We start from the raw sequence: 20676 nt of genomic DNA on the forward strand, positions 1-20676 counted from the left end.
TTTCATGTATACATTGAATGTATTACTGACATAAATGTACAAACATATGTGCTGGAGCAATAATTGACACTTCATCTGAGGCCTAAATGAGGCTATGTCACAAAAACGAACTGGCGAAGAATCATTTTTAGAGTGGAAGAAGATAATCCATCAAGAAAAATATAAATAACCTTAATAACTTCGGGCCGGCCGCGGTGGTCTCGTGGTTCTAGGCGCGCAGTCCGGAACCGTGCGACTGCTACGGTCGCAGGTTCGAATCCTGCCTCGGGCATGGATGTGTGTGTTGTCCTTAGGTTAGTTAGGTTTAAGTAGTTCTAAGTTCTAGGGGACTGATGACCACAGCAGTTTAGTCCCATAGTGCTCAGAGCCATTTGAACCTTAATAACTGACAAATATAGCTTTTTAGTACTTTTGGTCTTGGACATACCTGTGTTAACGTGGTTATCCACCAACGTCATGTTTTCCACAACCTTAGCACAACGAACTGTACTTAAAATAGTGCGTTTCGTCGAGACCTTTACTGAGTTGTATCAGTTGAACTAAGTAATTTTGTAATATAACTTCGAAACGCATCAAATACTGTATGTAAGCACGACATTGTCAAAGACAATAATGTCCAAGCTTACACGCAGAGGAAAGTATGATCTCTCGAAAATTCGATCTTTGCACTAAAACAAAATTATTTTACAAAATATGAAGAAATTTACAGTACAAAAGACATGTGGGTTTCATATTGTAATTTGGAAGTGTAACTACAGATCTCTAATTTTGAACGAAAATTCGATCTTTCAACCAAAATGAAATCATTTATCACAATACGTAAAAATTTTTTCTATAACGGTACAAAACACATTTGGTGTACGCTTGTAACTCAATTGTTCGATAACAGTAAAAAAAAAGCAGATAGTTTGCATATTAACACTACTGATCTATCTTGCAGGTTAAGCTGCACTTGTCAGTGAGTGTTATTCGATCTTTGTGCCACACTTTAAAGAAACCGAAAACTGTCTGTATTGTTTATCAAAATATGTAAAGGTTTAGTCTGTAATATTACAAAACACACGTGGCATGACTGCTGATCTAACGTACAGGTTAAACTACACTTATGCTGTCAGTCAGTGGAAACTACGTATCATTCCGATGAAATAAAATACTGAAGAATGGTAATACTTTTTTTATAGATAACAGATGATTGCTACGCTTTCGACTACTTTTTAAAGTCAGCCAGACATTGCAGTGACTCCATGCTTGGGTAAGAAAACCATCTTTCAGTATGAAACGTTTGTCATTTTCTGATGGTAATGCTAACTTACGCTGTTGCGCAGCGGAGACTACAAGACACTTCAATGAAATAATATACCAGACAGTAGATGTTGACTGCTATTAACTCTCGAACATGGTGACTACCATTACCCTGAACTATGGGTGGGGCAATGATTGTCAATTAAAATCATGACTGCCATTACCGTGATCATGGTGACCACATTGCCTGAAAGTCGGTGTTACCTACTCAATCTCAAATAGTATTTAACACCAGAAGCTGACAGTGAATGTGAGTTACTTGAACTTAAAAGTGTATCGTAACATAAGAAATGGACAGAGAATGTGCCACACTCTGATTTAAGGAAACCAAACGTTATTTGTATTATTTATCAGAAAATAGCTCCCCACGAAATTGTAACACCTTGGATGCGCAAGTGCAGACGTCAACGAGTCTTTGCTTACCTGAGAAAGCGCACGTGCATGTATGTCGACTAGGTGAAATATGACATTCTTGGAGACTGCGTCAATGGGCATGCGCAGATTTCATAAAGTATAATCCTAAATTCAGAACAAGTGTCGACTCGGCTGAGAGCTTGCTGACTAGGCGGACTCCTGTACACACCTCGCCACAGCCTCCCTTCTTGCTCCATCGACTCGATTTTACAATCACTGGAGTAACTACAGATACCCTCAACCCGTGAAGTTCCATTTCCTTCTCCCCTTCTGCGAGGCATTGTGTATCCTCCTGTGTTTTGTGTTAGGGTGAAATGACGTGAATGTAGGCCGTTATTGCACATTTCTTTTGCTATGCGGTTGAGGACATAAGCAGGAGAGTAAAGCTTTAAATGTTTCTAAAACTTTGTCCATAAGTCGTTGTTTCATAAGTGTATCTGCCAGTAGCTTTGTGAACAGGAGCGCTTGTTTGTGTTCCAGACATGGCCGTGCAGAACTGCATCGGAGACGCAATTCGCGGAGCCACCTGGGTCGCACTCCATAACGGCGGCGGCGTCGGCTGGTGAGGCAGCTCTTTCTCTCTATATGCTTTGCCACGATTCCTCTCTGCAAAAACTCGATAATGTCTGCGGTAAAATTAAAATCACTCCATGGGCTTCCTGCGCAATTTAAATAGAGCCACGAGAAGCGAATCAGACCTAAACCAAATGTTTAAATACAGATTATTTTTTATTCTCATTTACACATTATGTTATACATCAGTACCGTTCTTGAAACACTGACACTTTTTACTTCCGATAAAAGACGACCAGAAGAGCCATATAGAAACTCTACGAAAGTAGCTACCCAAGATTATCCTTACAAGCACCTAGCTGTAATATTCAAACAATACACCATTCACATAGTCTGAGCACTGCCGTCTTTTTTATGTGTTTAACGGTGCTGTTTTACACGTTGTCGATTTCAAAGTTAAGTAGCTTCAGACGCCTTGATGTGACTCATAAATCAACTGTCGCTTTGTTTTGGTGTTTAAGCCTTTCCAAGACGATGCACAAAGTGTTGGTGTTTTAAAAGCACACACATACTGAACAAACCACTGTACAAGATGATAGGCCATCCACTAGAACAAATGTAATACAACTGTTTCATTTTGCGTCTTGTCAAATAGATGCAGATTGGCATGTTTTTGCTATCCATGCAATATATACGATGTGTGTGAGAAAAGTAATGAGACTTACAACCTTGCGCGCGATATGGCAACGCTGTGTTGATTTACTAGTGCTGGGAGATGTGTTCATCGCTCCCACATGCTTAATCCGAGTTTCAGCTCCGTACATCCATCAAGTGTTTTTTTGAAAGCGGCATCAGTGTAGTTCTGCTTTTGTTCTACGTTATCAAAATGGAATAGTGGAATTTAGAGCAACGATATGCCATCAAGTTTTGTGTTAAACTTGGATAATTCGTGAGAGTGGCCTTTGAAAAGTTGAAACAGACCTATGCGGAACATTCCTTATCAAGAGCACAAGGTCTGCGTTGGCACAAATCATTTTTGGAAGACCGAGGACACGTTGAAGACTGAACCTCGCTCAGGGAGACCCTCAACTTCAAAAACCGACGAAATCGTCAACCTCTGCGTGCTCTTGCGAAATTGTTCCTAAAGGACAAATTCTAAACTCAGTGTTTTTCAAAGATGTCCTCGAAAGGCTCAGGAAAAGAGTGAATCGAGTGAGACCGGACATTGCAGACAATTGGAAGATGTTTCACGACGACGCCCCATGTAACACAGCCACTTCCAACACGGAATTTTTGGACCAAAAAGGCATTCCTGTTCTTCCACAGCCCCCTATGTACCTCATCTGAGTCGTCGTGACTTTTTTTTCCCGAAATTGAAAAACATCTTAGAAGGACGTGATTTTGAGACTCCGGACAAAATTCAAAAGATTGGGACCGACATGTTAAAGGCCCTATCAGTTGAAACGTTTTAGTGCTGCTACCAAGACAGGGAACAACGACTGCGCCAGAGTATATCTGCCGAAGAGAAGTATTTTGAAGGGTACCACATTGTTGTTTGAAAAAAAAAAAAAAGCTTCGGTAAGTAAAATTTCAGTCTCATTACTTCCTCACACACCTCGTAAAGTTGTGCTAAATACTCAAATATTCTTATGAAAAGCAGCAGCAGATAGTGTGCTGCTGACGACATAATTAAAAGAGTTGGTCATCTGAAGATGGGCGTGAAAGCCCAAAACCAGCAATGGCATTAAAATATAGCTTTTTAAATGAACTTGTGGCTTGTTGCATTCTTCATCAACAATCATTAGCAGTCACGGAGATCAACAATACCCAGCATGGATAAAATCAACTTATTTACATTTCTGTTATCTCGTGGAAGACCCACGTGACGGCAGTGGTATAGTAACGGATAAGTTCAGCTGCTACTGTACTTGAGTGGCGTTGACGTGATTTCTTTTGCGGCAGGGGCGAGGTGATAAACGGCGGCTTCGGTCTTCTGCTGGACGGATCGGAGGACGCGGCGAAACGGGCGCACACCATGCTGGCTTGGGATGTCAGCAACGGAGTCGCTCGCAGGTGGGTGCGTGTGTGTGTGTGTGTGTGTGTGTGTGTGTGTGTGTGGGAGGGGGGTGGGGCTGTCCGCTCTCGAGGGGTCAGAGCCGTGCTCCCAGCTGGTCAAAACAGACTTCCCATCCTGCATCCTGACATGTTAAAGACCACATTAGCTGAAGCGGTTCAGCGTTGCTACCAAGACTGGGCCGGCCGAAGAGGCCGTGCGGTTAAAGGCGCTACAGTCTGGAACCGCAAGACCGCTACGGTCGCAGGTTCGAATCCTGCCTCGGGCATGGATGTTTGTGATGTCCTTAGGTTAGTTAGGTTTAACTAGTTCTAAGTTATAGGGGACTAATGACCTCAGCAGTTGAGTCCCATAGTGCTCAGAGCCATTTGAACCATTTGAACCAACCAAGACTGGGAACGACGACTCCCATCCTGCAGCCTGACAATATCGCTGTTATTTATGAAATAATTCAACGACAAGGGAAAATGGGGAAGAGTGCGCACTTAAGCAATAATTATTGTTTTTGATATATCATAAGAAGAAAATGGTTCTGTGCACTATGGGACTTAACTTCTGAGGTCATCAGTCCCCTAGAACTTAGAACTACTTAAACCTAACTAACCTAAGGACATCACACACATCCATGCCTGAGGCAGGATTCGAACCTGCGACCGTAGCGGTCGCGCGGTTCCAGACTGTAGCGCCTAGAACCGCTCGGCCATACCGGCCGGCTCATCATAAAGAAGCCTAAAACTAAGTATAAGACTGCTGTAATTCTTCTGATTTTACTGTACTAAATCAATATAAATAAAACAGTACAACGGTTTTTGACTGCAAATATCACAATATAAATAAAACAGTACAACGATTTTTGACTGCAAATATCACAAAGAACTGACTATCCAACGGGGTAGTTATTTGCGATGATTGGGGAAGTGAGCGCTTGAGAAGCGAAGCTTAAGCTTCTATTACATAGACAAGTGTCAAAATTATCGTAACTGTCAAAGAAGTACAGTAGGAAAGATAAACAAACAGAAAAAATCTAAACTTAATACGACTGTTGAAATACACTGCCGGAAAAATGTCTGTACACCCTTTTAGAGGTTTCCAATTCACTCACGATTTGATGTTACAACAATACATCATGGAACACATGCATGCTGCAATACTCATATTAGTATGTGGTGTAGCCTCCACAGGTGGCGGTGCAGGCGCTGACTCTGCCATCCAGTCGATCGTACAAATGGCGAGTACTGTTATGGGATATGATATGCCACGCCACTCGACCTGTTCACGTAGTTCTGTAAGAGTTGGTTGATGACTCGCACGAGTCACTTCCGTCATCATATCCACACGTGTTCGACTGGATACAAGTCTGCAGAGCGTGCTGACCAGGGAAGTTGCTGCACGTCTTGAAGAATACGTTGAGTTTCATGAGTAGTGTGTGGGCGAGCGTTGTCGTGTTGGAACAACAAATCACGTTTCTGCTGCAAGAACGGCAAAAGAACAGGTCTAACAACACTCTGCGCTGGTTAGCGTACACTGCAGAAGCACCAAAAAATGGTTCAAATGGCTCTGAGCACTATGGGACTCTATATCTGAGGTCATCAGTCCCCTAGAACTTAGAACTACTTAAACCTAACTAACCTAAGGACATCACACACACCCATGCCCGAGGCAGGATTCGAACCTGCGACCGTAGCGATCGCGCGGTTCCAGACTGAAGCACCTATAACCGCTCGGTCACACCGGCCGGCGAAGCACCAAAGGTCAACGAGAGTTGTAATCATCGAACCTCAAAAAGGCCTGATGTGGGGCCAGTGTGTCTTGCACGAATGCACTTTACGAGACAGCGCTCAACAGATCTCCGTCGTACGCGCAAGCGACCATCACTTAAACAGGCAGAATCTGCTTTCATGGTTGTATACCACTGTGCGCCATTCCATCTTCCAAGAGATCCTTTGACGGCATTAGTTGAGCCGTGCACTTCCATGCTGAGGCGTCAATGGAACACGGCTGTGTGCGTGCCCATAGTTCCAGTGCTAATAACCGATCCGCTCTAGCTCGTGTTAGCACACCTGGGTTCACAAGCCCTCCGACCCGTGCTGTGGCAGCTGTGCGATCTGTCACTGCTGCCCTTATAATACGACTATTGCGGCGGGCGTCTGTGCTGCATGGATGTCCAGTACCTCGTCTACGGGTGTGAGACTGTTCACGTGACCACTGATACCAGCATCGTTGAACAACTGACACAGCTCGTCCAACTGCTGTGGCAATTCTCCGAAAGGACTGATCCGTCACTCGGAAGGCCACAATTTAACCCCTTTCAAACTCGGTCAGTTGTCTGTACGAAGCACGCGTGCGTCTTTGTGGCATAGTTGCCTGCTTGCTTCACACGTCTACACGACAATGAGCCTTCGCGATGTATTCTCTATTAAAGAATAGACACACATGGCGCCCTGGCAGCTGTGCCACTACGCAATCTGTTGGCGGACAATGTTGAAACATTTATCAGTACCACTGCTATCCACAATGTGGCATATGCCGTCATCGAAACAAAATCAACATCGTTTTCCCAGGTGTACTAATTTTTTCCGGCAGGATACAAGGGTTGGAACTTTAGTAGCGGCAACTGTTTATTTACAGAATGAGATTTTCACTCTGCAGCGGAGTGTGCGCTGATATGAAACTTCCTGGCAGATTAAAACTGTGTGCCCGACCGAGACTCGAACTCGGGACCTTTGCCTTCCGCGGGCAAGTGCTCTACCAACTGAGCTACCGAAGCACGACTCACGCCCGGTCCTCACAGTTTTACTTCTGCCAGTATCTCGTCTCCTACCTTCCAAACTTTAAAGAAGCTGTCTTGCGAACCTTGCAGAACTATCACTCCTGAAAGAAAGGTTCGCAGGAGAGCTTCTGTAAAGTTTGGAAGGTAGGAGACGAGATACTGGCAGAAGTAAAGCTGTGAGGACCACGCCGGCACGGTAGCTCGGCGTGTTCGGTCAGAGGGTTAGTTGCCCTCTGTAATAAAAAAAAAAACTGAGTTAATAGATCAACAACGAACTTAAACGGATGTTTAGCCGGCACGGTAGCTCAGCGTGCTCGGTCAGAGGGTTAGCTGCCCCCTGTAATAAAAAAAACTGAGTGAATGGATCAATAACGAACTTCAACGGGCGTCAGGTGACGTCCACCACGAACAACTCAAACGAACAATAACGAAAAAAAAAAATGAGATTACAAAAAAAAAAAAAAAGTTGGTAGAGCACTTGCCCGCGAAAGGCAAAGGTCCCGAGTTCGAGTCTCGGTCGGGCACACAGTTTTAATCTGCCAGGAAGTTTCATATCAGCGCACACTCCGCTGCAGAGTGAAAATCTCATTCTGGAAACATCCCCCAGGCTGTGGCTAAGCCATGTCTCCGCAATATCCTTTCTTTCAGGAGTGCTAGTTCTGCAAGATTCGCGGGAGAGCTTCTGTAAAGTTTGGAAGGCAGGAGACGAGATACTGGCAGAAGTAAAGCTGTGAGGACCGGGCGTGAGTCGTGCTTCGGTAGCTCAGTTGGTAGAGCACTTGCCCGCGAAAGGCAAAGTCCCGAGTTCGAGTCTCGGTCAGGCACACAGTTTTAATCTGCCAGGAAATGTTTATTTACAGCTCGTACAAAATAGATACGTGTTTCAAAGTTTTACTGACCTTCACAGTAGTCACTAGCATTGAGTATAGCTCGTTTCCAGCGATGTGGAAGTCGTAGGATACTCTTAGCAGTACCAGTTATGTTGACAGTTCGAGCGGCGCGGTCTATTGCCCGACGAAAACGTAGCAGTTCTGAAGCGAATGCCGTGAAGTGTTTCCTTCAGTTTAGAAATCGAGTTGAACTCGTGAGGGCTTAAGTCAGGGGACTGAAGTTGGTGGTATAGCACTTAGCAGCCCCATCAGTCAAACAAATTAGTAACAGCTTGCACTGTACGTGCTTGAGCATTGTCCTGTAAAATTGTCAGGTCCTGCAGAAAGTGTCATCACTTTTGTCCGTATGCAGTTCATTTTTGGAGCACAACCTACAACCAGCTACCTGCTGGCTCCTGCCTCGGATTCTTCGGTCGACGTTTGTTTGATAATTTTTCTGACATTTCGCCAGCACGAGTGGCTGGTATTGTGATAGCTTCTCTCTATTGCTGGTGGTGAACTGGAGTCGATCTTGCGGCCTCAGATTATATGTACCTGGCGTCGAGCCCTTGCATGTTGGTGCGCCAGGTACATATAATCCACGGCTGCGAGCTCGACTCCAGTCCACCACCAGCAATGGAGAGTGAAGCTCTGATACTGCCAGCCACTCGTGCTGGCGAAACGTCAGAAAAATTATCAAACAAACATCGGCCGAGGAACCGGAGACAGAAGCCAACAGGCAGTTCATCAACCAACAATATAACAGCTGTCTGCCACATACTGGTGTACAGTAGTTCCGGATACATGCGTTCCATGAAACAACTTATTCTGGCTGGAGAAGCAATAACACATATTAGTTATACTTCATTGGGGACATGTTGAAAATGTGTGCCCCGACCGGGACTCGAACCCGGGATCTCCTGCTTACATGGCAGACGCTCTAGCCATCTGAACCACCGCGGGCACAGAGGACAGTGCGTCTGCAGATACTACCGTCATATATAGTTAAAATATGGCTTCCCGGCCATTGACCTTCTTGTGCGAACGCACACGCTATGCCCGAACTCGTACGGGACGTGGTAGATTAATCTGCCACGAGTAATGAGTATGATGGGCAAACATCTATTAGGCGCGCTACGAATGTAGTGGTGTGGACATGTTGGCAATGTGGATCTCACGAGGAGCGTGCAACGGATAAGTCCCTGCAGATGCACTGTCCTCTGTGCCCGCGGTGGCCCACATGGATTTATACACTCCTAGAAATTGAAATAAGAACACCGTGAATTCATTGTCCCAGGAAGGGGAAACTTTATTGACACATTCCTGGGGTCTGATACATCACATGATCACACTGACAGAACCACAGGCACATAGACACAGGCAACAGAGCATGCACAATGTCGGCACTAGTACAGTGTATATCCACCTTTCGCAGCAATGCAGGCTGCTATTCTCCCATGGAGACGATCGTAGAGATGCTGGATGTAGTCCTGTGGAACGGCTTGCCATGCCATTTCCACCTGGCGCCTCAGTTGGACCAGCGTTCGTGCTGGACGTGCAGACCGCGTGAGACGACGCTTCATCCAGTCCCAAACATGCTCAATGGGGGACAGATCCGGAGATCTTGCTGGCCAGGGTAGTTGACTTACACCTTCTAGAGCACGTTGGGTGGCACTGGATACATGCGGACGTGCATTGTCCTGTTGGAACAGCAAGTTCCCTTGCCGGTCTAGGAATGGTAGAACGATGGGTTTGGATGTACCGTGCACTATTCAGTGTCCCCTCGACGATCACCAGTGGTGTACGGCCAGTGTAGGAGATCGCTCCCCACACCATGATGCCGGGTGTTGGCCCTGTGTGCCTCGGTCGTATGCAGTCCTGATTGTGGCGCTCACCTGCACGGCGCTAAACACGCATACGACCATCATTGGCACCAAGGCAGAAGCGACTCTCATCGCTGAAGACGACACGTCTCCATTCGTCCCTCCATTCACGCCTGTCGCGACACCACTGGAAGCGGGCTGCACGATGTTGCGGCGTGAGCGGAAGACGGCCTAACGGTGTGCGGGACCGTAGCCCAGCTTCATGGAGACGGTTGCGAATGGTCCTCGCCGATACCCCAGGAGCAACAGTGTCCCTAATTTGCTGGGAAGTGGCGGTGCGGTCCCCTACGGCACTGCGTAGGATCCTACGGTCTTGGCGTGCATCCGTGCGTCGCTGCGGTCCGGTCCCAGGTCGACGGGCACGTGCACCTTCCGCCGACCACTGGCGACAACATCGATGTACTGTGGAGACCTCACGCCCCACGTGTTGAGCAATTCGGCGGTACGTCCACCCGGCCTCCCGCATGCCCACTATACGCCCTCGCTCAAAGTCCGTCAACTGCACATACGGTTCACGTCCACGCTGTCGCGGCATGCTACCAGTGTTAAAGACTGCGATGGAGCTCCGTATGCCACGGCAAACTGGCTGACACTGACGGCGGCGGTGCACAAATGCTGCGCAGCTAGCGCCATTCGACGGCCAACACCGCGGTTCCTGGTGTGTCCGCTGTGCCGTGCGTGTGATCATTGCTTGTACAGCCCTCTCGCAGTGTCCGGAGCAAGTATGGTGGGTCTGACACACCGGTGTCAATGTGTTCTTTTTTCCATTTCCAGGAGTGTAGGATGAAAAGTGGCGGTGGCACTTGGTTTTTTTGTTTTTTTAGTTTCATTTTATTAAAGGGTTTTCAAAAACATGAAAAAAAGAAAAAATTTAAAAATACAAAAAAAAATAAAAAAAGATGGATAGAGCGTCTGCCATGTAAGCAGGAGATCCCGGGTTCGAGTCCCGGTCGGGGCACACATTTTCAACATGTCCCCAATGAAGTACATCAACGCCTGTTTGCAGCTAGGGTGTCCATTTAACTATCATTTCATTTCTAGCAAAGCTGCATGGTCATCCACGGTAACTGTTCTTTCGGGTACAGATACTACCGTCACATATATTATTTATACTTCATATTCTGTAATGTCAGTTGTTTTGAGTTGTGTGTCTGTCGCATTATTACACAGAATAAGTAAATAAGAAAATTATGAAAAAATCGATGGTAAATTCTACTTAATTTGTATTTTTTTCTTTCATATTTCATTCCCTCCATTAGTGTTGGCAGAATGAGTCGTCGTAGAGCACTCTATTTCTTTTCCAGCCAAATCCAGGCACGAGATGCAGTATTTTTCCAGTTGGTAATATTTGGAAAGAGAATTCCGGTTCCAAGATTTGCCTTAAAACCAATATAAACGTTCCAGAAACCTTGGTCGTACCCAGGAACCTGGAAATATTCTAAATTTGTCTCTGACACAAAATGTCCTAGCTAAAACATGAAGATTTAGCGTGGGTATTCTGTTTCTGTGCGTAACAGAGTAAGGTCGATGACTCGAGAGGCAGCACTTTTAAACTCAGTCGTACTTCTATCACTGTTTTATTCAATTGCAAGATCAGTCACCGTTATTAGTTGCGAAAGTAACGTCTACTGGTTAACGCTCCAGAGGTGTACTATTTAAAAATAATCATAATTATCCTTCTGGTTGCATTTAGCATAATTATCTTTCTGGTTGCATTTACGAACGATTAATCTGTAATTACATGTGTATTCCTAGCTGCGTATGCCGAAGGTAGTTCATCAACGACGGTCACTTACAGCCTTTTACTGTTCCAACTGCGAAGGGTACTTGGGAGCAAGGACTCTTGTTAGTAAGCATGTATGTGTTCTCGAGTCATTCCAGTTTTATTTTCGTGATCTTCTCGCGAGATGTATGTGGACGGAAGAAATCATGATCAACGCGGTTTTCGTTTTCATATTGTGATGTTAACGTACAGCTAACGACGTACCGTGAAAATATAGGGGGCGTTCAAAAAGAAACGAGCCGGAGTCTGGAATGTGCAAATTCATGTCGTAGGAGTGTAATATCGTGGCGTGCGTAACGAGGTGTGGTTCCGAACAGAGCGTGGAATTTCACAGCCCGTCGCTAGAGGGCAGGCAGGCACGTCATGTGACTATACAGAGCTAGCAGCAGCATGCATCAATCGTCCAACGCTAGCAGTCGCAGGTTATGATAACGTTCTTCTTTGACCAAGATGGCCCCCTTCTGATTCATTTCCTGCAGCACGGGACAACCGTGAATGCCCAGCGTTACTCGGAAACCTGGCCATCCTTCGCCAAGCGATCAAATCAAAACGGCCAGGTAGAGTCATTCTGCTCCACGACAATGCAAAGCCTCATACGGCCAACACAGTCGCGGCACTGCTGCAGAAATTCAAATGGGAGGTTCTCGGCCACCCTCCATACAGTCCGGACCTCTCTCCCAGTGATTACGCCATTTTTGGTCCCCTTAAAAAGGCTCTGAGCGGCGAACGATTCAACTCGATGACGTCCAACTGTACGGGCGGAACTGGTTAACATCGCAGCCCCGTCTTCTCTCAAGTCGGACAAGTGTCTCAACAGCCAGGGTCAGTACTTCTAACATACAGGCACTGGTTTCTGTAATTATGCCTCCACCTCGTTTCTTTTTGAACGCCCTTTATAAGTTACACTCAATCTGGTCGACAACTGGCACTCTCTTTCTTTCTCTCTCTCTCGTCTACTTCACTTGGTCACAGATATTTAAAAATCGGTGGCTTAAAGTTGATGCAATAGCAGGCAAAACTGTTGCAAACAATTCACACAGGAATGTAACCTTAGAAAAGCTAGCAACTAAGACCACTCTGTAACCACAATCCTTCGTCGCGTACCGCCGCATCATCTCCTAAGATATTTAAAATATTAAAATATCCGATGTTTCGACCGTGTTACAGCGGCCTTCTCAGTGCTGCAACACTCCCGAAACAGGTTATTTTATTATTTTAGAATTTTACGCACCTTGGAAGGGGAGGCGGCAGTACAGCCGGAGATTGACTCCAGCCGTGAAAGCCTTCGCCTATATATCGGCACTCTATTCCGAATCCCTTATAGGCATTGCGATGTCACACAAGAAGTCCCGATAGTACTCCATTCCGGAAATTAGAAGACATGATAATCACCGAAGGAATCATAAAAAAAGTTAGCATTTATAACACTAGTAACAAAGCACAAATTCCAGGAGTTTTAAAAGAAGACTGGCAAGAAATTGTTATAAAAACGGAAAAAAGGAAAAACATAATGAATTCATATAGAGATTTTGTGGGATGAGAGGGCAACAACCATCAAGCCAAGTTCTAAGTTAAAACCGTTCCTTAAGTGGGCACAACGAAAAAAGATAAATCGATGTTTTCTTACTCATGGACAGATTCTTCACAGTCCTACGCAGTATATGGTAGGAAGTTTTCCGATGCGAAATAGTAATATCATATGAATGCTTTATTAATTAAAATTTCTTCATTAAACTTAATTTTTGTCAATCAACATCTTACATTAATAAAGCGAATAACTTTTCTGAATAAATCTGTGATCATTGTTAATGCTTTCAAAATAAAACCGTCATGTCACTTAATATATTTATTTATTTATAACGTCGTTTTGGTTACTGCCACCATCATATTTATAATTAAATTTAAAGGAACCTAAGAATGGGAAGTGCTTGTTAGGTGTTATCAGACTAGAAAAGATGAAAAATTGAAACTTAATTTAAAAAAATAAATAGTTCAGTCACCAAAGTTTAGCACTTGTAAAAAATGTTCAGTGTCACTATCAATAAAGCCTATCTTTGCCCAAGTAGCCGTCAATAGTTAAGTCGGCTCAAAAAATTTTACAAAGATACTAGTGCTAAACAAGAGATGGCTTTAATTTGTTTTGGTCATATCTATAAAAGATAGGCATTCTTAAAATTTATAAAGGTCAAAGTTAAATCATAAAACACTCTTCAGTTGGTAGTGCTGGACATTAATAAAATTGGCTTTTTAGAGTGCACAGAGACATTTGTGAGAAAACAAAAAATCATCTAATACTCTAGTGAGGACATCTTGTAAACAGGCAAAACGCATATGCGTGTATAAATAAAAATTCATGTGTAACATTCAAAAGGAGTTTTCTTGCTATCTATTACAATTTATATACTACAGCTGCGAAAAATGGCTACCGCAAGAAACTTGTTACGTGAGGAATTTCCTGAAATCACCCGGAGCAAAATCGTTTATGTGGTGTGGGGCAGACGTTTGACGGACAAAGCAAACTACACAATCGCTGCCATTTCGTACCGAAATCGGAAACAGAGTCTGAAATTCCTGTTGTGCTTAGTGGAAATTCCGCAGACAGAACGCGTTTCAGTTACGTAAACAGACATAGCGCGCATTCCACATGTTTGACAAGCCCGCAAACAGAAAGCTGTAGGCGGAACAACGCTTTGCGCTGTGTCTGGTAGACACGCCGGTGTGTGTGCGTGTGTGTGTGTGTGTGTGTGTGTGTGTGTTTTCTCGCGTGGCAGCGGGCGCTCCGGCAAGGGACTGGGATGTTAATTGCATAGTCGGGGGCAGGCAGAGGGGACGGGGTGACCTGCACTGTACGTTCCGCGGCGAGATTGATGGGTTGTGCGCGTCAGAAGCAGGCGCTGTTCCGCTGGAACGGTCCATCCGGAGGGAGGGCCGGAACCTTACACGCAACGCGCCGTGCCACAAATGCGTAAGGCACGCAGCCAAGGCTGTTTCGTAGCAGATGTCCCAGCGGCAAAACTCGCAGACTGCGGTAAACGCCTGCGTTGTCATAAAAACGGCTGATTCGCTCCTATCGACAAGGTCACCGTTCCTTTAACAAGTACGAGATAGAGAAATGTAGCAACTCGCGAGGCCATACTGATCCACGACCTATCTTAGACAACAGACTGAGGAAAGGCATACCTCCGTTTATAGTACTTGTAGATTTAAACGACGCTTTTGATAATGTTGGCTGGAATTAAATTTTTATAAGTAACAGGGACAAAATACTGGGAGCGTGAGGTTATCTACTGGGTGATTCTGTAATGATGTTACAAACTTCCAGGGACGGTAGAGAAGGCTAAGAGTATTGATTTGATGTAAGGAACCATGGTCTGGAAACGACCTAGTGGAGACTTATAACCGAAAATCGTTCTGACACCTCTGCCAGTGGAATACGTGTACCGGTATTGTTGTTGATAAAATTATAGGACAGGTAACTTTCAGAGGTGGTAGTACGGACCAAAAAAAAAAAAGTCTGGTAAACGTGGGCTCAAAGTACAATATCCCGCGAAAGGCAAAGGTCCCGAGTTCGAGTCTCAGTCCGGCACACAGTTTTAATCTGCCAGGAAGTTTCATATCAGCGCACACTCCGCTGTAGAGTGAAAATCTCACTCTGGGAACATCCCCCAGTCTGTGGCTAAGTCATGTCTCCGCAATATCCTGTCTGTCAGGAGTCCGAGTTCTGCAAGATTTGCAGGAGAGCTTCTGTAATGTTTGAAAGGTAGGAGACGAGGTACTGGCAGAAGTGACGCTGTGAGGACGGGGCGTGAGTCGTGCTTGGGTAGCTCAGATGGTAGAGCACTTGCCCGGAAAGGCAAAGGACCCGAGTTCGAGTCTCGGTCCAGCACATAGTTTTAATCTGCCAGGAAATTCCACAGGATAGACAACTTTCATAAGTGGTAGTATGGAAAAAAAAAGAAAAAAGAAAAACTCTATAATAAACATGGGCTATAAAATGCGTACTTTGTGAGCTATGACACTCGTTCGTCCTCGATACTATGAAACACATCTCGTCTGTTGTAATCTCATGGGTCTCCATATTTTTGCAGGAGGTAGCATGGACCAAAACAAGAAAAAAATGTTCGATAAATATGGACTCTTAGACTAATCGGCACTTGTTCAGTAGAAGGCATATTTTTCATAGTAGCGAAGAAGAACAAGTGCTCACAGGTCTTAAGGTATGCACTTTAGGGCCCATGTTTAAAGGGCATTTTTTGTTTTGGTCCGCTCTAACGCCCGTGAAAGTTTACAACCCTACAATCTTACCAATAACGTACCGGTACATTTACTCCACTGTCGGAGGCATCAGAACATTTTTCGTTTGTAACTTTCAGCTCTGTCGTTTCCGGACTAGGTTCCGTTAGCTCAAATGGATGCATTTCCACTTCTCCATCGTATCTGAAAATTTATAGCCTCATTACGGGACTATTTAATATAACTTACAGAAACTAGACTGCAGTACTAAGGGTCGAAGGACATAAAAAGGGAATTAGTAGATGAGAAGACAATGAGACACGATTGTAGACTATCCCCGATATAAGTGAATCTGCACATTGAGCATGCAATAAAGGAAACCAATGTAAAATTTGGAAAGGGGGTGAAAGATAATGGAGAGCAAATAAAAACTTGAGGTTTGCCGATGACATTGCAATTGCGCCAGACCTAGAAAAGCAGTTTAACGGAATGGGGTTTAAAATGAATATTAGAAAAATTAATATAAGTTAATGAAATGCAGTCGAATTAAATCAGACAGTGCTGAGAGAATTAGATTGTGAAATGAGACATTGAAAGTACTAAATGAGTTTTGCTATTTGTCACTGTCATGCAGACCTCTACCACATTCTGCTCTACCACATAGACACCCAAGTCTAATTCCGTAACCACGAAAGCATGTACCGCACATCCCTTCTATAGCACCCAGTCCCTTCCACATGAACAGAAAGGCGCTACCCCTTTATCCCCGTGCTTGAAAAATTCTCGAAACTAACTCCCTTCTACGTTATATAACCCTAAAACTAGATTCGTGCCGTATCACTGAACTTAGAGCTTCTTCGTGAGATTTACTATTCGCCTAACGACGAGGACGTTACAACCAGTCCACAAGCTCAGAATGGAAAGGGTGTGGAAGGAAATCTACTGTGACCTTTCGAAGGAACCATTTCTGCATTTACCTTAAATAACTTAATGGGACCTTAATACGATGGTCGAACAGGGATCCGAAGCACCGTCCTTCTGAATACAAATCCAGTGACTTACCACTGTTCCATCTCGCTGGGTGATCGCCATAGAAACGATCAACTAATCAAGATCGATTGTTTTAGAATTATACGTGAAAAACAATGGTGTTTTTCATTTGAGCATAGCGTGATTAATTATAATGTCGATCTTTGTACAGAACAAGGCAAATGAAGGTGATAGCAAATAAATACTACAAGATATGCTCACTGACTTCAACCAACACACGTATCGGAATGCGACTACTAGAATCAATAACCCGTTACCTGAGGTGTGTAAGGTTTCTGATCTTTACCTTATTGACAGTTTTGCCTTCACGTGGGCGCACAGATAGAAATCTAATGGACTTAAATCTGGGGAACGTTGCCGCCTCTCCACCGGACTTCTACGACCGACCCACCTCCCGAGATACTGGATGTCCAGATATGCCCGGATAGCTAGCCAGTAACGAGGTGGTGTACCATCGTGCAGGGGGAGTTGTGTTAAGTTTCTCGGAATTTTTTCGTTTTTATTAGTGGCCTCTCATCGGAAACAATGCCATATGTTGGTTGCAGTTTGTTTTCGAATGATACAAGTATTGCGATGTAGCACATAAAGCCAACTATAGAAATGGTTTCTAACGAAATTTTCAACGACGTTAGGAAATGGTTTGCAGCTAATTTATTGTCATAAAATTCGGAAAGCCTAGGTTATTCCAGTTCACAATACGCAAACGGTCTGCGCTCTGCGTATGTATGAATATTAGAACACGTATACAGATGAGATTGGCAGAATTAAAGCCTTGAAATTAGAAGTTTATAGTGAATTTAGTTGGAAGGACCATAACACAGAACTACAGAACCTTCTAGAAACTGATTATCGAAATTTAGAGCGTTGCGCGAGTGTGATTACGTAACGATTAAAGTAAAAACTTATATTTGGTTACTATTTTTCCCTCAGTGTTATACGGGGTAGCGATCTGTAGTAATTCCTCGAACCAAGATAAAGTTTTCCGAGTCTGAACGCTTGTAATATGAATTATTTGTTGCATGAAATCAACAATGTCCTGCACAAATCAGTTCAATGAATACATTTACCGCTTACATTTGTTCGTCCGTTTAGTTAGTTATAAATAGTACACCTTTATTTTTTAATCAGCAAGTCCATTCTTAAAATGAAAACAAAACAAAAAGACAAAACAAGTTGCAAACAAAAGCGGCTTGCTGAGGTAATGTGGAGAGGGATTTCAATTTTTACAAGGACTGCAGACGTGTATCTCCATACAAACAAAAATTTGCTTATTTACTTACTAGGTTGGCCACACAAATCACAGTCGAACTTTGGCCTCGCCAGTCAGCCTCCTCCATATTCTTCGGTCCATGTATTCTTTTTCAGCCAGTCCCATCGTACTCGTGTCTTCTCTGATCCCGTCAGTCCATCTCAGCCGTGTTCCTCCCCTCTGTCTGCGACGTCTGAAGCCTTCTTCCACCACCTGCTTGGTGATCTGGCCTTCTCTATGCATTAGATGCCCATGCCATTTCAGCCACCTCTCATCAATCACTGCCATCGTGGTCTAGCGACTGCGCAACCTGCAAATCGCTGTATTTCCTTTTCTTCTAGTCATCACTATCCTGCACTGGTCTAAAAATCTGTTCAGAACAGCATTCTCAAATCTCGGGAGTTGGCGTTCTATCTTTTGGGTCAGAGTCCAGGTCTCTTCTCCGTATAGAAGCATGGGCTGGGTTACAGTCCTGTTAAGTCCAAATATTCGTGATAACTGATGTGAAGCCATCACACAACTGTTTTTCAAGCAATACTGAGGATATTCAGTCCAATTGTCAACCGCGTGATTATTGCCACCAACATATTTTGGGACAACCTTATGCGATTTTCAAGTGCTTAAAATTTTTTTATGCCATTAGGCCTCGCCACAACTTAAAAAACAAGCTACAAACGTGTATTGTCAAGTTCAGCTTATTTTTAAGTTGTGACGAGGCCTGATGGCATAAAAAAATTTTAAGCACTTGAAAATCGCATACGGTTGTCCCAAAATTTGTTGGTGGCAATAATCACGCGATTGACAATTGGGCTGAATATCCTCAATATTGCTAATCTTCATGAATCTAGATAGAAGCAGGGACTTGAGCATCTGTTTCCTGCCTGAATTCTTGCCGTTATTTCTTGATCTATCTCATTCCTTTCACTGAGTAGTCCCCCAAGAAATTTGAACCCTTTTACCCTTTCAATGGTTTTACCATCTGCTTCTATGCATGTCATCGTTCTCCTTACTCGCTATGAGCTATTTGGTCTTATCCAGATGCATCTTCACTTCTTCTCTCATTTCCTGTTTCATTAACACTCTTATTCACTGAGCCATGGCCCGCAGCTCGTGGTCGTGCGGTAGCGTTCTCGCTTCCCACGCCCGGGTTCCCGGGTTCGATTCCCGGCGGGGTCAGGGATTTTCTCTGCCTCGTGATGGCTGGGTGTTGTGTGATGTCCTTAGGTTAGTTAGGTTTAAGTAGTTCTAAGTTCTAGGGGACTGAGGACCATATATGTTAAGTCCCATAGTGCTCAGAGCCATTAGAACCATTTGAACTGAGCCAGGTCGTGCTCATTCTGTGCTGTTAAAACTAAATCATCCTAATATTTCCGGGTATTGATTCTTCTATCCGGTAGAATTCTTATTTCTAGGGCTGTTACTTTTGTCAGTGCGCTTTCTTGTATCTGATTAAACAGGACGAGGAGAGACAATACCCCCGCCGCGCTCCCGTCCTTACCTCGGACCTCTCCTATATGTATACTTATATGTATATTGTGTCTGTTCTTTCCGGACATGTCCGAAATAACAGACACCATTGATGACCTGCAGCCGTATGGAACGAAATTAGAATTATATCTTAATACCTTCAGCTGATGACGAGCGTTGATATAAATCAACGGGGACAGGTGTAAATGTGTGCCCCCAGCGGGACTCGAACCTGAGATCTCCTGCTTACATGACAGACGCTCTACCCACCTGAGCAGCCGAGGGCACAGAGGATAATGCGACTGCAGGGACTATTTCGCGCACGCCTCCCGCGAGACCCACATTCTCACTTTATATGTCCACACGCTACATTCGTAGTGTCGCTACCCAACACACTCATTACTCGTGGAAGACATTCTTACCAAGCACCGTAAGAATTCGGGTAACGTGTGTTCATCCGGACAGAAGAAGAAGGTCATGGCCGGTCACCATATTCATATAAGTATATAGTTCTGACAATACCGGCCATGACCTCCTTCTTCTGTGCAGATGTACACATATTACCCGAACTCGGAGATGTCCGAAAGAACAGACACCCCTCTGTGCCCTTGGTGGCTCAGGTCGATAGAGCGTCTGCCATGTAAGCAGGAGATCCCGGGTTCGAGTCCCGGTCGGGGCACACATTTTCAACTGCCCCCGTTGATACATATCAACACCCGTCAGCAGCTGAAAGTATTAATATATAATTCTAACTCCGATATGTTTCCGTTCAAGTCCAACATGCATGTTGTCTATTGCATTTGATCACGTAACTTTACTTTAAATGTGAACATTTTAAGTTAGGCTGTATCGTGAATGTTATTGATATCGGATGAACAACAAATTTACTGTAACCAGTCACTGTTTATTTATATCCACAACACGTTTCAATCTCTGGACCCTAACCAAAATGGTTATTTAAGTACAGTTTTATCTAATATATGGAATAAAACAGTCACCGGTTGCGGAAAGTAATATTCAAAAACTCTTGACCCCGTTTCAAAAATGGCTCTGTGCACTATGGGACTTA

The 20676-nt window shown here is 44.3% G+C and overlaps 1 protein-coding gene and 1 non-coding gene across 2 annotated transcripts in view; one reads left to right on the top strand and one right to left on the bottom strand.

Annotated features, from left to right (window-relative positions):
- LOC126263333 (urocanate hydratase-like) overlaps positions 1-20676 on the top strand; it is a 380705-nt gene that overhangs the window by 350336 nt on the left and 9693 nt on the right. The window contains exons 13-14 of the mRNA XM_049960422.1: positions 2197-2278; positions 4192-4302. Of these exons, the coding sequence (XP_049816379.1) occupies positions 2197-2278; positions 4192-4302 (193 nt within the window). The remainder of the gene's footprint in view (positions 1-2196; positions 2279-4191; positions 4303-20676) is intronic.
- On the bottom strand, positions 6997-7071 carry Trnap-cgg (transfer RNA proline (anticodon CGG)). The gene has a single exon. It is a non-coding gene; the product is annotated as a tRNA-Pro (tRNA).

The sequence above is a fragment of the Schistocerca nitens genome, chromosome 6 (assembly GCF_023898315.1).
Source record: "Schistocerca nitens isolate TAMUIC-IGC-003100 chromosome 6, iqSchNite1.1, whole genome shotgun sequence".
Classification (NCBI taxonomy): Eukaryota; Metazoa; Arthropoda; class Insecta; order Orthoptera; family Acrididae; genus Schistocerca; species Schistocerca nitens.